This window comes from Glycine soja, chromosome 17, assembly GCF_004193775.1.
Source record: "Glycine soja cultivar W05 chromosome 17, ASM419377v2, whole genome shotgun sequence".
NCBI classification, from domain to species: domain Eukaryota; kingdom Viridiplantae; phylum Streptophyta; class Magnoliopsida; order Fabales; family Fabaceae; genus Glycine; species Glycine soja.
The window spans coordinates 7,985,132-8,002,310 of record NC_041018.1 but is presented as its reverse complement, the minus strand read 5'-3'; the positions used below and the strand labels follow the sequence as shown (position 1 = coordinate 8,002,310).

General features: G+C 29.6%; 1 protein-coding gene and 1 non-coding gene across 2 annotated transcripts; both read right to left on the bottom strand.

Moving 5' to 3' along the window:
- Nucleotides 1–5,321: 5,321 nt before the first annotated feature.
- LOC114391911 (NAC domain-containing protein 100-like) lies at nt 5,322–7,112 on the bottom strand. Its single transcript, XM_028352924.1, has 3 exons — nt 6,742–7,112; nt 6,370–6,647; nt 5,322–6,268 (listed from the first exon to the last, which is right to left on the bottom strand). Exons 1-3 carry the CDS (start codon nt 6,926–6,928, stop codon nt 5,681–5,683), a joined length of 1,053 nt encoding a protein of 350 aa, XP_028208725.1. The 5' UTR covers nt 6,929–7,112; the 3' UTR covers nt 5,322–5,680.
- Nucleotides 7,113–15,833: 8,721 nt separating this feature from the next.
- On the bottom strand, nt 15,834–15,907 carry TRNAI-AAU. The gene has a single exon. It is a non-coding gene; the product is annotated as a tRNA-Ile (tRNA).
- Nucleotides 15,908–17,179: the final 1,272 nt, after the last annotated feature.

The window sequence follows — 17,179 nt, the reverse complement described above, 5'->3', positions numbered from 1 at the left end:
AAGTTGTTTTATATCTTGAGTAAATCATTATATTTATTTATTGATCAAGAAAAATAGCTAGGATGGATAATAATAAAAAAAACGTTTTATCACTTTATGTTTAGACCCGCAGGGACTTATTTATGAAATAATTTTTAATGTGGGTTTCTCTCTCTTATTTTTTGTTATATGGTAAAAAAAAGAAAAAAAAATGTCATTTAATATTTAGCGTTTCACATAGAAGTTCATAATTTATTTATTAAATTCGTATAACTCTAGCACATTTTTCTTTGGATGAAAATTGAATGGAAACTATGCAGCGTGTGAATTGACTAATACAAGATTATTGAAAACTTTTAATTTAATGAATAATCTTAAGTTCGACCCTTAAGTATGTATTTACGATGAATATTTAGAGCAAAAAAATTTCTCTTTATACTTATACCACATAGCTCAAGATTGCTTTTTATTGGGATTTATATATTAAAAAAATGGAGAAAAACATGATTATTTATATAATATCTAAATAAACTATAAAAAAAAAAAGTGTCTTATTAGATGAAGAGAGAGTAAAATCATTCTGAATCAAACTATATACACTTCTATTGAAAGTACCACCCTCACATCACCACCTAAATCAGCCATAGCACATCGAAACTTGGATATTTTGTTAATCATATATATCTTACGATGTGGATGGAACCAATTCTCTAAAAGTTGATCTTCTTACTTTAGTGCCCTTGTGTAATAAAGTTGAAAATATCTGGCCTTAATTTACCCGACTATGAACAAATGTAAACATATGAAATTGTTACCAAAACAAATTTGTCGCACATGCGTTTGGAAGTTTTGTAATGAATAACCACACCAAAAGAGTCCACATATATATCAGGCTCCATTTCCTTCCCAAACAAAAAGTCCAACATGCGGTTCAATTCAATTCCCAATTGAATTTGTCCAAGGTGTGGTTGTAACTTATATCATCTTTTCCAGATCAAAACACCACATATTCTCCAAAACATTTTTATCTTCACCCGTTTCACATAACTTCTTCTCAATGCTTATCAATCTGTTGAATGAGATCCCTCTTACTATTAGTTTCATTTATGCATAAAAGGAATGTACTAACTAACTATATAATTTCTTATTGTAGGAAAATGGCAATTTGTTTCGTAATGTCTCGCTCTTACACTACACTGCAATCATTTTTGTGTGGTTACTGGGCCAAGGAAACGAGGGTAAGATTGACCTTTCCCACTTTTGGTTTTGCATTAAGCTTGATTATACTTTGTACAAAAAATCTCCGTGGATATCTCAATTTTCTGTTCATTGTTTGTATCTTTCTTTTTTTATAATATTTCCACTTACTTTATTTGGATACCATATTGGAAGTATGTGAATAACAGACCCCATTAAGTGCCTCAAGGGTGTGAAAAAATTGACATTACCTAATCACAGTAAGAATCAACATTGTGGTTAGCCAAACATGATAGTGACACGTGGCAAATATGATCTCATAGACGTCGTTTCCTATGGCCCTTTATTCTTGGACCTTTTTAATTTTCTCTTCATTAATCTTGCAAATTGATAAAATAATGATCTCATAGATAGGTGAATACAGCAAATCACAAATGAAAAGAAGGAAAAACAAAGGAGGACTCATTATTTTATTATTAATTTACAAGATTGGTAAAGAGAATTATTATAAAAAGAAACATCATGTGCAAAATTATTATATTAACAAATTGTCTATTAGGTGAGCCAATTTGTTCATGTTTATTATTTTTTCAACTGAAAAATGTTTAATTATTAATCAAACGTGGCTTATGAATATTTGTTCCCGAGTTGGGGTTGAGAAAAATAGAAGAGTTCTTATGGCGAGAACAATGATTGGGGGCAGAGTGGGCCACGAAAACCAGAATCACAATAATGGAAATGCATTTTTGCCTTTTTTTTGGGAGAAAGTTTTGTGCAGTGTGCACTCTATAAATATTATTATAATATTCAATCTGTTAAATACACTACGTAATTGGCATAATTATATATTCAGCTGAATTGAATTTAAAATATGATAAAATCTCAAAAACATAAAAAATTATTACTTCCAGTACATTTGAATCAACACACTGTTTTCAGACGATGACGACGACCACGACATAGTCAGGGACATTTGGCAAGAAGTTGGGCACTTGAAACTGTTCACATTCGTTTAGCATTCCACATGAAAAAATACCCGATATAAACTTGTTGAGAGTAGCATTTTAGGTACTATCAAAATTAAAATATTACCAATTCTTCAAAATTTAATTCAACTGTTCAACAACATGTGCTTATTATACAATCAATGTTTTTTTCTTCTTCTTCTTTTTTTTTTTTTACCTGGTCGGGATAGGTCAAGAAATAAGAGTTACTCTAACTTATTTTAACCATATATTTCTTGTTTACGTGAGATTTCTAATAATTGTGCAATTCTTACTTCTCTCATTAACTTGTACTTTCAACATTGTTGGAGACGGAGAGATTGTTTATATTAACTTATACAACTTATTTTTTGTTTAAATTAGTTTTTGGCTCTATCAGTAAAATAATAAAATGTGATAGGTCATGGATGATAAACAAATATATAAAGAAAAAAATATTTATTTTGATCTTTGAAATTTAAAACGGTGATGTAAATTGATTCTTACAATATGGAAACTCAAATATAATTTTTAAATATAAAAAATGCGACTGATTGATCCAACTGTTAAACTTTTAATTATTTTTTTATTAAGTTATAATATTTAATAATTAATTTGATAATAAATTATATTTTTTAATTCAATTTAACATTAAGTTGTAAATTTTAAAAGCTAATTTATTATTAAATTATAAACATATTAATCTGTCACATTTTTTACTTTTTTATATATTTAAAAAATAAATTAAAATTAAAATTTATTATTATCTGATATTTTTATAGACCAAAACGAATATTTATGAGATATATAAAAGAAGAAAAAGATGAGGGAGAAGAAGAGGAGGTATCGACCGTTAAAAAGGCCTAACTTTGTCCTTAGACTGACATCACGCAGTGTGCGTGCCAGTGCCCTTTGCCAACGGAATCTCCAAAGCCACTAAATTCCATGTCGTGAACGTGAAGTGACCTTTACGCCCTTCAAATTTTATCACTTGTGTTGTGTCACTGAAGATAAAGATAAGACTTTAACTCTTTAACCGCACTAATACCATGTTTGTTAACCAAAACTGGATTTTAGTACAGTGAAAGGCAATTATTTCCCATCATATACTAAAGTTTAAATTTCCGTTAAAAGATATTTTACATTCAGAATTAATCATACTTCAAAATTCAAATAAGATTATTTTTTTAAAGAAAAATATTTGTATGACAAAAAATATCCCATTCGTTTGGATAGAAATAGGACAAAGAAAATAAAATTGTTAAACTTTTATTTTATTTAATAAAAAGAATTTGTTATTACAATATTCACTAGAAGTATTATTCTCTTTCTCTAAATTAACTTGAAATGGAAGAAAACTAATTTTCTTTTCATTTATTTTAAAAAGTACTTTATAGTATTTTTTAACACTTATATTAAAAAGAAAAATAAATAATTAATATAAATATGTTTAAAACATTTTATGTTATTAACTAATAAAAAATATCATCAATATAATTTGTTAAGATAACTATTATAAAATCAACAAACTTATTAATTTCTTGCATATTTTTATGTAATCTATTTATTTCTTTTCACTCGTGAGTACAAAACCGCTACGGGTTGGAAGAATACCTCTCGTTTGGTTTTATGTTACTCAAATTACTCTGATTGAAAGTGAAAGTTTTACCTTTAACAACCTAATCATAATTTAATACTCTAACTTTGAAACCCGGAATATTACCCATAGGTCATAGCTCACTAATGCGATGATGATAAGGTAGTTGGCGTTTCTAAACTTATACCACAATTGCACCAATCAGAGGATAGAGACACAAAACTTATAATACGTCCTCGATAGTTAATTTTCTATTTCAATCTCATTCATACAGTAAAATATGCTAAATAAAAATAAACACTTCATAGGCCAATGTAGAAGGGGACCCAAATTTTTTCAGAAAGGATAAGGGCGTTGGATTGGCGTCATTATATCATGAAGAAAACGAAATATTAACTGTGAGGTTTACCTTTAATGTATTTATTTGCCATCAAACTAAGTGAGTTAAGCGAAAAATTATTAAAAGACAAATTGCCAGTGTTTTCATATAGTTATGGATCAAGACGTGCAGGACTCAAATTGGTGGATTAATTTTTTTAGAGGATTTATCATGTGCTATAAATGTAAACACCACATGGTACAAAAGAGATACGTATATTGTATTTTTGGACAAAATAAGAAAAAGAAGATCAATGCGCTCATGTCATGCCATTACAGCTTCAAAACGGAATTCATATCATGAAATGAGAAATGGATGATTTGACAAATTCAAACGAATGAATAAAAGAAACTATAAATTATCACAAATACTGACAAGCGTTCCTGATTCAGTAAAAGCCATCACACCCCGAAAAAGGAGTATTTTTATTATTAATTTATTTCTTATATACAGCTTAAGCTTACAAATAAAAAATAAAAAAAAATCAGTAACATGCTATTTGAATATAGCCCAGTGGGATGGAATTTGATTGAAAATCATAAGCAATACCAATATGTTGGAGGTTGCACTGGCACAAATCCTTTGTTCTCAATTTGACTTGTATCTTGACTACAAACTTAACACATCATAGTATTCTAAAACGCTTTCTTCTTGCTAAAGAAAATTAATTTCGAGAAATTGCTTTAGGATAAAATATCAGTTGCTCTCACCCTTGTTATTAATAATGCAAAACACTTTGAAAGAGCTAAATCAGAGAAAGGTGTGAAATGTGAACGCCGCCACTAGAGGCTAGAGCGATGTGCTGAGATGTTTTAGGTAAAAGCCTTTGAATTTTTGCATTTGACAATGAATCATACTACACACGCACGTAAACAGAAAGAGAAAGGGGAGAGAAGTTCAGAGTTGAGAGTCATGATTTGTACAGTTAGCTTTGGAGTAGGTAAATGCAGATAAGTTTGTTAACATTTGTCTATGTCAAAGTATGCGCGTGCACGTGTGTCCAAATCGAGAGAGATAGAGAATTGAGGGATTTTCATTGGTAACCGCACACTACAGCCCCCACATTTTTTTAAAACTAAAAATATACTATTCAAACATTAACCGAATCAAGCTCTTGGTCTTGGTCTCAGTATTAGCTGGACTATACTATACTGATAATCCAATCCAGAAAAGCAAGATCAACAAGTTACGGTACATAAATAATGACTTTTTATATTCTAATTTTAATCCACCAGTCCCATTCTACTATTATTTTTAATCCAAACTGAAACAAATTAATCATGCTCATGCTCATGCTCATGCTCATGCCAGCCACGCACAAGCCTAAAGTGTCAACAGACCAAACCAGCCTAATTCATTCCACAACATTTCTTACACTTAACAACATATGCTTCAGTACATGCATGTCTTAGATAAAATCTATACAGAGAAATTAAACAACAATAGCATCAATCCCATCCGAGGCTCTTCTTTTTCCTCTTCCTTCTAGCTCAAAAGTGGGGTTAATTTCACTATTCACTGTAATTGATCCTTTTATTTAAACTTTTAGTAATTCCACAAACCATCAAGATCCAATGGGGCAACAGAAACAGATGCATGATTGTGATTCTCAAAGGGCCTCCTACCCATATCAAAATTTGAAGAGGTTTCAGCGTTGATATCAGTAGTTAGACCCGTTTCCTGCGAAACACTGATCATGTCCCTCTCTGGCTTGTAACCATTGTTTTCACATAAGGTTCTCAGGATGGTGTGATCCTGAAGGGTGTAAACAGAACCAGGAAATGCCAAATTAGGCGCAGCTTGAACACCTTGAGTGGAGTAGAAGGAGCCAGAAGGTGGCATTCTGGGAAGAATGCCCATAGGATTTGAAGAAACCGCATAGATAGAGTTGGTGAAGGAATCAAAGACACCTTCTTGGTTTCTTTGAACATCAATTGGATTGGAGAAGCAGGGCACGTAAGCCGTATCATTAAGAGGTTTAGTGTTACCGATAGAAGGCGAAGAATCCGAGAGAGGTGGCAGAGCAGAAGAACCCAATTCATCAGCAAAAGAGTCCAACCTCATTATCCCCGAGATATGAGTTTTCTTCCCAGCTGAACTCTTCTGAAACACCCTGCAAATCACCCACTCGTTCTGCCACAAAAAACAACAATCATAATCATCAAAACAAATCCAAGTTGAAAACACAAAGGAAGAAAGGGAATTGAAGGAAGAGAATAAGAATAACAAAATACCTTTGCAGTTTTTGGGAGGTTGTGAACAGAGAATTTCCCCTCGAGTCTGTACTCGTGCATGACCCAATTGCTTTTTTCACCTTTAGGTGCTCGACCTCTGTAGAAAACAAGAGTTTTCTTCATTCCAACCAAAGATTTTCCTCTGAAAATCTCTTTGTCTTTTCCTGTGGCCTTCCAGTACCCAGCTTCGGTGGCCCTGTTGGTTCTCAAGCCAGTGGGGTATTTTCTGTCTCTCACACAGAAAAAGTACCACTCCTTTTCTCCCATTTTGGCTTTCCCTACACACAAGATCATAATATTAATTTTGGAGAAAATTAAAAGCAATACAATACATAAAAGTGAGATTGATTGGATTGGTTTGGTTTCACTTACATGGCAAATCCCAAGGCTCAGACTTGTTGAGGTCCACTTCTCCAATAGCCCTGGCGCAGAACTTGGTGTCAATGACCTTCTTGTAGAGGTAATGGCTTATAAGCTCTTCATCAGTCGGGTGGAACCGAAATCCGGGAGGCAAATCCATCTGATCATCTTCCTTACACACCACCGGAGCGTTTTCCATTTCAAAAGAACAACAGAATCACGATTTCGTTGTGCGTGAGGTTTAAAAGAGAGAAGGGGATGGAAATGAAGGAAGTGTAGATGGAGATGTGAATATGATGAGGAGAATAGAGAGAGAGGAAAACAAGGCCATAAATACTGCTGTTTGGGGGAGGAGGAAGAAACGTGGAATGTAAGGTAACCTTATTTGGTTGTTTATAGCCTAAGCCCACGTCTTACAACTTTTTTTCTCACATCACAATTTTTATCTCTCACTACCCTAAATTCTTCTCGCTCATCAATCATCCCATGCATATAATTGTCATCATGCTAAGGTAGTTACTAAACTTTACTGTCTCAGTTTATCTATATTCGCGCATGCATCGGATATTCACCAGACAGTTAATCTCACTGCCATGGGCTCCACTAGTGAAAGTGAAAACTCAAAACTGAAACCATATATCTTCATTTATCACTATTTTTTTTCCCACCCATATTATTAGTGCAAAACATTTCCTCAATTTGTTAATAATTAATTTTGAATGTCACTCACCACTTTTAATACATTTTTTTAGAGTTTCATCTTCAATAATGTTTTTTTTATTCATAAGATATTATTTAAGATTTAAACTCAATTCTACTCTAACCAATAGTATGTTATATCTAAAATTTTATGTCACCACCTAAATCTTATGTTACTTCGGATAAACTTCTCAAGTATCACCAAAAAAGAAAGAAATATATTTATTGTATCAAATTTAAAATTAATTTATATATTTTAACATTTTTAGAAGCTCATTATTTAAATTATTTACGAATATTTATAAATTTATAAATATTTTCATGTAAATTCAAATTCTTATCAAATTGAAAAGTTTTAAATAATTAACTAGACTAATTGTGTGAATGTTACTATTAGGTCTCTCACAGAATATTATATTATATCAATTTTGTTTTAGATAAAACGTTAAATAATGAATTTTTCAATTTAAACATTTTTGGAGTGTAAAAAAATAAAAATAAAATTAAAATGGATATCTGAGTGGTGAGGGGGCCAACAAGACCTTCTTCTTCTTCTTCTTTTTTTTTTTTTTTTGAACCAGGACCAACAAGACCTTTTGATGCAATATTTGGTTTGGATAATATTATAATAAGTTTTTCTTTTTCCTTTCTCAATCAGAAGAGGAAAGACTATTAGAATCAATCAGAGTTGATAGTGTGTGTTTTTCCACCAAGAACTTAAGACTATCACAAAAATAAAGAATCTGTACTTTAAAAAAAAAAGAAGAAAAAAAAAACTCGTTTTATTTATATATATAAACAGAAGAGTATTCGGGAAGCTAATATTCTTTTTTTCTGAAACTTATCCCAGCTGTATGAATGCAATCAATAATAGATCTTCCTTTTCAAAATCAGTTATGTCACTTTATTGTAATTGAAATTACAAATATGGTCTTCAAGATTTATTAGGAACAAAAGGAAACAAAAAATAATAAGACAAATAAGTAAATAACTGCCCCTTGAAATAGTTTCCGAGGCAGACATAGTTCTTATAAAATTGAATTTTATGTAAACAATGTTGAATTTGAAAATTAGTAATAGACAACCTCGAAATAAAAGATAAACAATGGGTATTCACCTAAAAAAACATAAACTGTATGTAGATAAACAAGTGTAGACAAAACAAAAAAACTGTTGTTGAATCGATAGGAAATCCCAGATCAAATTAGTGTCGTCATAACACCGTCTTTGGTCAAATCAGTAATTTTGACAACAATGGCACATTGAACTCACAAATTATATGGTATGATATGAGCACCAAGTAACGCAAGCTTTTCATGCATTGGACACACATTGAGTTACAATACAATGAAAATAATACAAGACAATCACCTAAGTCATTATAATTTTTTCATCTTGTATGTTGTTTGATAAACAATTAACAATGAATAATACGTGAAATTTATATATCATGCTCCCTGCCGTCACAATGAATAACAAATTTTTTTTGTATTTTGTTATTTCTTACATTTTAGCAAATTAAAGGGATCTTAATTAAGCATATAATAGGCGTTTGATGTCAAACTATATAAATAAAGAAGTATTTGTAGATAGAGAAATTATTTATTAACTAGTACTTTACCTCTTCTAGATTAGTCCTATAGAAATATTAATTTTAATCGGACTCTCAACATTATTAAGAATCCTCCTAAAAACATTTTTAAGAATCATTCATGGAAAATCCGGCATTATTTTAAGTACAAAATCTTTTTTTATCGTCAATAACTGAAAATAATATTTTTAATTACTAAAATATTTTGATGGTGATATAAGTTTGAACAAATTCCTAGAATAGTTAATATTTTATGAACATATAATAATATAACTATATACGTACGAATGAATCAAAACGCAATACGTATTTGAAATTAGTCAAAACAACATTTGATGATATGGAATGAATGTTGGGATTTGGGGTAGTATTCACTTGGGTGGTTGCAAAATGATGGGCAAATTCGTTGGCATTTCATAAGCAAATTTGTCTAGTCTGTAAAGCAAAGACGCATAACCACTTGACCAAGTTTTTATGTTGCAAAATTATCATTTTTTTTTTGTTCCTAATTATATTTTAACGAAGTCAAAATAAAAGTGAGCTATATTTCCATAAGAAAAAAACTAACAAGAGTTTTCAAATCTTTTGGTTTTGTTTTTGCTTAAATAATAAAATATACTTTTAGTCTATAAATATAACTAAACTAGCATTTTAATTTTTGAAAATACACGAGGTTAATATTTTTCATATCCAATTGTCTAATTATATAAACTAAAATTAATTTATAATATTTTTAATGAATCAAATGAAAATAAAAATATAAATTTGAGGATCAATACCTATTATACTTTTTGTACATTCAGAAATTAAATTTAAATTTTTTATCTTTTAAAAATTAATTTATTATCATCTTGCACTTTTAGTGACTAAAATGAATATTTTATTGTAACTATGACATCATTCTTAGATTACTTATATTATTTAGCTGTTTTAATAATTGATAAATCAACTTATGAGTTATTCATTATTTTTTGACTTATTTTTTCACAAGTTGAAAATAATTTGAATTGGATTGAAATGACCCATCTTAACATTCCTACCAGAGGATAAAATTGCAAACAAAATGAGAGAAGAAAGACTCAAATAATTGAACACAAGTGGTTAATGAGTTGAAGTTAAAGTTGAATCATTCGAGTATTATCTAAGTTTAATTTTTTATTGAAATAATTCTTGACCAAATTTTATTTATCTTTTAATCGAATTCTGAATTAGTTAGGATCTCTTTCTTTAATAAATCAAAGAATTAAAACCAAAAAAAGAAATAAAATAAGAAAATGAATGATCAAATTATATTTAAGATTTAGAAACCAAATCTTATGGTCATTACATCGATTACAATTTACTTAACGTAAGAAATTGTCACTAATTTTTTCATTACAAAGACGCCATAGGAGTTCAAACATTCAGGTTTAATAATGACCAACAACATCTCAATCATTAAAGTTCAGTGTTTCAATTGTTAAATGACATAAAATAGTATGTGGTTTAGTGACCATTTGCGATTTTGCCACTAAGCAACAAATATTTAGCTGTAAAAACTTATCATCCAGTGCTAGATTGATCGATCAGCTTTATTGCAATCATGTTTCATTACAGGCTACCAAGAGATTATTTATTTTTAAGTGAACACTATTAACGAGTTAACGACTGATATTATTTAGTTGCTAAATTTAGTTACTAATTATATTTTTTCTATAGTGAAATAAGAGTTGCACAAGCATAATCCAACAACATCAGTGTGTGCATTTTTTTAATAAAGATAATTTAGTTAAGAGTGAATTTGAAATGAAATAATTTGTATATATTTTTGGTCATAATTTAACATGTTTTCAGAATCAAAGTCATCTGAACATGATAATTTGGAGAAAATTAAATTTATAATCTATAAAGTTTGAACATGAAATGACAAATCCAATTAAAGGCAGTAACAAGTAATTGACACTGCCGCCACACCCATTGCTTGATACTACTGTTTTCGGTTAACAAACGTTGGTTAGGGTAGATTATAATTAAGATTAAGCAACGCAAATCCGTAACTTTGACCATTTGATGATAAACAATGGGGTTTTGAAGTGAGGCACTGCTGAAGTGGGCCCAGTTTCTCCTGTTCCGACATGAGGAAACCAAAGACACAAACATGTGGAACAATGCCATTGCTCCTGCTCCAAAACCCGTTATCATGCATTATATATATGCAAATTTCATTGAGATTTGATAGATGAGCGTGCTATGTGGAAACCCTTGATTAGCTGCAAAAATCTTTGAACTAATGATTTGACCCTTTCATTGGACTGCCTAACTTTTGGAGGTGACAATGAGATTAGGGGAATGTGAGAATCACGAATATGAATAAAAATAAAATATAAAAATAAATCATTTGGGAGATCGCCATGCTATTAAAACATTTATTAACGGCTCACTACTTGCCATTATATTTGTAGTTTTTTTAAATTATATTTTACTAGTTCTTTTAGGAGGTTGACTTTATATAGGAATGTACTCAGCATATTTATTTTACGTATTAAGAAATAAATTGCAAAACTCACAATTTTCAAACTAAACTTAATTTTCTGTTTATTCTATGACACCCTTGTAGACCAATTAAAGGTTTCTAGTTGGTTAACTCATTTCTATTTCATTAAAACAAAGCCAACCGAAATAGTCATCCAATGTGTCAAAACTTACCCCCCCCCCCCCCCCCCCCCTCTCTCTCTCTCTCATTATTATTCATAAAAATTAAACTCAACTATCATATACTTACAATAAATCACACACACTACTTAATTAACTAAATTAATAGCCTAATTACTATATTAAGATAATACTACTATTAGTTTATTAGTTAAAAAAAGTTGCAACATATCGACGAAAATACTTAAAAAAAATACTTGCTATCAAATGACCACTTTAGATAAAGTTATCCAAAAATACTTGTAAGAGAAAAAAAATAAGTTTTTTCATAAAATAAAATTAACCTATACATAAATTAAAAATAAGTTTTTTGAGAAGGTAATATAACATAACTTTTACAAATTAACTTATACAAACAAATTTTATCTTACGATTTTTTTTTCTTTTATAAGTTTTTACTGGGAAGTTCATCCAAAGTTTACTTTAAGGAAAAATATTTTTAAAAACTTAAAAAAATGTTTCAAAAATTAGATTTTGAGTTCGAAAAGATTATGTATAGAAAATATATTAGCATCTTATGACATTCGTTCTAAGACAATTATTTCTAATTATAAATATGCAACATTAAAATGTTTTAAAAATATTTATTTTATCATCTAAAGAAAGGAATTGAATTCAAATGAATTAATATAATATATTTGAAAGAAAAAATAAATTATGAAAATTAATTTTAGCTTGATGGTTTGATTCTGCTATTATATATATCCTCCGGTGCAATGGAAAAACTTAAAGTCACATGGTTATTTAAAAAAAAAATATTTGTATGTTATAAATTTTAATTAATTTCGACATCATCATCAGGTCATCGTAACTCAAACGTATCTCATGAAAACATAGGTTAATAAGTTAATTTTCTCACCTCTATTTACCCCATATATATTTCTAAGAAAATAACAATGAAAGAAATAATATTTATTTAGGTTAATTAATTTTTAGTTGCCCATTTTATATGGGTTTTCACTCTTAATCCCTAAAAAATATTTTGATCGGTTATGGTTATCCATATATAAATTCATTAATCTACATGTGAGACAGATTTATAAAAAAACAATTAATGTATAAACCAATTTGAACTTTGAAGGGAGTCTTTAAAAATTCCAATAAAAGAAAGATAATAGTATTTCAGAAGGATGGGAGCCAGCTCCCAATTAACAAAGGATAGGAAATATTCCTATTTGATCCGATTGGTTGTGTGTTGTCTCCTTGACTATTTGCACTTGTGGAATATATTTTTAATCAGACTTGTGGACTCTTCTAACATCAGCATATCTCTAGTTCGTATCCATTAAATAATTTTATCACCAATATGATGATATGACTTTTTCGTTTTCCGCGTGATATATCTTTTTTCACAGAATGATGCTAACTTTAAGCCATATATAACTTTGGGGGTATCGAATGGAGGAGGAATTTTGTCACCAAGACGAAGGAGATGAGAAGGAGACAAGGAAGGACTAGAAAATGGGAAAGATCAAAGAACTCTGAGGAGGAAAAATGTAGTTTACGGGAGTTATTTTAGTTTATTTTTTTTTTAGAAGAAAGTTTACTATGTTATAATACAATGATATGTAATTTATAGTTATATTACTAGTATTTATCGTCCCGTTCAATTTAACTAGAGGAAATGATACTTGGAGATAGAATCAAACAAAACTTCTCTCAAAATTCAGACCAATTAAAAAGCCAACATTTAGTGAATAATGATTGATAAATAATGTATATTTTAATAAATAATTAAATTAAATACTTGTTGTAATGATAAAATACTCATCTTGGTTTTTTTTCCTGTCTTTATATTTCTAATGTATAAAAAAAAGTACTTGTTGTACAGGCACTTGTTACACAAGAGTGAGTTTATTAAAATAAATTAAATGTTTTTTTTCTAAGATTGTAAATAAATTTATTGAAATAAATTTAAAAAATAGTGTAGAATTTATGTGTTCAAATAGTGTAGATCATTAATAACTTATTTAATTTCATTGGGGGTCTGAAATTGTTGAGGTTGTCATGATTTGTTTGGGTCTAGGTGTTAAGTCTATTCCTCGCCACCCTTCCCTGGTTAATAGGGATTTAATTAAACACAATTTTATTTTTAAATGTATATACTGGTTTTTCATTAGTGATCTGAAGCTCTGGTTTTTCATTTGTTGTATAAGTTTCCGGAATTATATGTCTCGAACTTAAAGGGAATCTTTTAAGTGATCTATAATTAGAATATGTTCCTAGCATTCTGGCATAAACTATAAAAAAATAATAGATTAAAAAATTAAAGCCACAATATATATATATATATATATATATATATATATATATATATATATATATATCAATTCTTTTTCTGCTAAGAAAAGTAGGATGGTAAAATTTTATTGGATTTGATGAACCAGCTTATTATAAATTTCCAATTAACCAATAATCGACTGACGAAACGCAGAGTGTTAGGTGTTGAAAATATGCATGAGTCCAAAATGAATATTGATACAATATAGTAAGTTCCCCAGAGAAAACAAAATAGTTACACTTCATTTGAACAGCCCAAGCTGATAATTGAAATAGAAAATCCATTTTGCTCCTCCTTTGTCATTTTCACCAGAAAGGAGGATCTGTAATGTAAATTAATTGATTGGCTTACAGGCTTGGTGGGTTAGGCATACTGATTAACATGCTATTTTTATAATTAGTTGCACACCTCTACTAGTTTACATGCACTAAAGTAAAATGCATGCAGAAGGTGCCACAACTTATGTTCAGTGTTTGTAGTCCATTTAATATTAAACCAATTGTTCTATATGTTTTTGTACTGGAATTTTTGGATGACTCATAAGCCCACTTATGTATTAAACAAAGCCTAAATCATATCATTTGTAACAAAATGCTTATGAGTTTGTGCTAGCTTTTTGAGCTCCTAGCTAGTTTCTTTTAGATAACTTTTGGATTAAAGGTAACATTCCCTAATAATCGGTAAGGATAGGGCATATCTGAGACTTGCAAACACGATAGGGACTAGCTCCTAATGAATTTATATAGAAACCACTAATATTGGGAATTCAAAATTAATGTGCACCAAATCTTAACACGGTAGAGATCAGGGACAATTAATTCATTTGCCTCTCACATAATAATCCAGGCTGGATTCATCAGAACCCCCTCGTCGTTGTTCACTGCTTAGGCATAAATCACATGGTAATAGAGAAGGGGTGCCGGCATTTTTCTCAAAAAATGTGGTGAAAAAATGGTGATAAAGGACCTGAAAACTAAGGCCATTAGTATCAACTACAACTTGTTTCAGTTGTTTAAGAAGCCAGTCCAAATAATTCTGGCAAATGGTTAGCTCAACCAACAAATTAGATGAGCCATTAGGGACAAAAATAAAACTTGTCCAATTAAGAAATTAAGCCGGTGCAGGTTTCTAACAGGAAAATTGATTTTGAATTTTGATGCATCATGATTGTTAGTTACTGAATCATACTCACCTCAAATTAACATAGTGCGACCAATGAATTGTTCAGTCCAAGATAACATTTCACTATTTCAGCAGCCAACAAAAGCTGAAAAATTGTTGTCATAAACAGGTTGCAATTTGGTTCAAATTATATGACAATAAAATAGCTTTCAGCTCAGCTGTATGCCTCAGCCTCATTCATGACTTTATTTTTATATGGCGGTTTGCACTTCGTCCGTCTCTTCTCATTAATTAAAAAAAAAAATCATGGTGCTTTAACTTTTCATCATGTCTGTATACTGTGGAAGTTCATGTAGTATTTTTTAGTCTTGTACATTGAAACAACCAGATACAGTAAATTCTATAAAATTCCCACAACCGCTGGTTGCATTCAAAATCTTGTCTCGTGTATTCTGCTAAAAGAAAAATCTTCAACCAATTCTCATTTCTCGATTCAGCATTAATTCTTTATAAGAAAGATAATGATAAGAGAATTTAAGGAGAAAACAAAATTAAGCAGAAGAAAGTGGAACTTGCGAAATCACTAGTCGTCACGTTAAAAACTAAAAACTGTTTACAATCGAAAAAAAAAAAACATTTTTGGCATATGCAGGTCTCGAAGAACCTTAGCACATTGAAAACTGAAAAGTAAAAACAGTTAAATCGCAAAAATAACAAATTTGGCCCATGCAGGTCTCGAACCTGCGACCTTCGCGTTATTAGCACGACGCTCTAACCAACTGAGCTAATAGGCCAATTGATATATGAGTTGGATTTAGTAATATAAATATAGTAGTATATCACTCGGATTTCGTTATTCTCCCTGTTGCCGACAGGTTTTGCTCAAGTTCTTATGGGTGGTAGTCTAGATTTCTGTGTGTTTATGCGAGGATATTTGGTTCAGATTTGTTTGGCATTGGGCTTATTCCATGAATGCATTGAGGGTTTATGCCTTTGGAAATTTGTTTATTGATATAAATACGTGAGTGAAATGTATAAAGAATTTGAAAATTATTTACATTTAGTGGAGTATATAAACTATTCTATAGTATGTTTTTACAGTTTCAAATTGTCGGGTGCAATTTTTTAGAGTAAAATGCAGAATAATGATTATTAATTAAAAATTAAACAGATCGAACTTATAATAGTTTCATGTATTATTATTATTATTATTATTTCAATTGTTGACTGATTCAATAATAATTATTTTTTACTTTTTTTTATTAAAGTTATTTATACTTTAACAAATTAATATCCATATAAAGTATAATTCTTGTATATAGAGGTCAAAATTACACGAAAGTTGCGAGTTTTTTCACCTTTAAATTCATTCTTTTTCTTAAAAAATCATTATTGTTTAATAAAACTACTAATACTATTAAAATTGAGAGAAAAATTCAACTCCCCTAAACTTTGTCTCTTTTGCAAATGAGTTTCTTTCACCTTCAAATTCATTTTTTTTCCAACAAATTCATTCTTGTTTGATTAAACTACTACTACTTCCACCACTAATAACAAAAAATATTCAACTCCCCTAAATTGTCTCTTTTACAAATAGACACACAGTCTAAACATTAATTTCATCCTAGTTGAACTATTTTTCGACAAAATCCTAGTTGAACTTTAACTTTATTGCTTTCGTAAGTACCTTTTGTCTCTTTTTATGCATAAACACTTAATTCTCAATTTCACCTCAATTAATCTTAAAATTTAACCATTTATGAATGATTTCGTAACGGAGTTAAATTATTAACAAAAAAACTCAACCGTTAAGTGTAGAATATGTGACAAAAGTTCAAAGTATGTATTCTCAATAAACAAGAAACAAATTATTGAGATTTTTTTATTAGAAATTTAAAGCAAATCTACTAATCCACTAACTTTTATTAGAAAAAAGTTCAAAATATTAAGTGAAGAATGTCTGATAAAAATGACAAAAGGACTTCTTGATGTGAAAGATTGTATTATAACCCTGTGTTCTTATTTGAAAATGGCAAAGGATAATTAAAAAGTTTGATAAAAAAAAT

Excerpts from the sequence above, each read along its gene's own strand:
- LOC114391911 (XM_028352924.1), bottom strand. The coding sequence starts at position 6,928 with ATGGAAAACGCTCCGGTGGTGTGTAAGGAAGATGATCAGATGGATTTG. Across the intron at positions 6,648-6,741 it reads TGAGCCTTGGGATTTGCCAT|GGAAAGCCAAAATGGGAGAA; the intron begins GTAAGTGAAACC and ends TCTTGTGTGTAG. Across the intron at positions 6,269-6,369 it reads ACCTCCCAAAAACTGCAAAG|AACGAGTGGGTGATTTGCAG; the intron begins GTATTTTGTTAT and ends TTTTTGTGGCAG.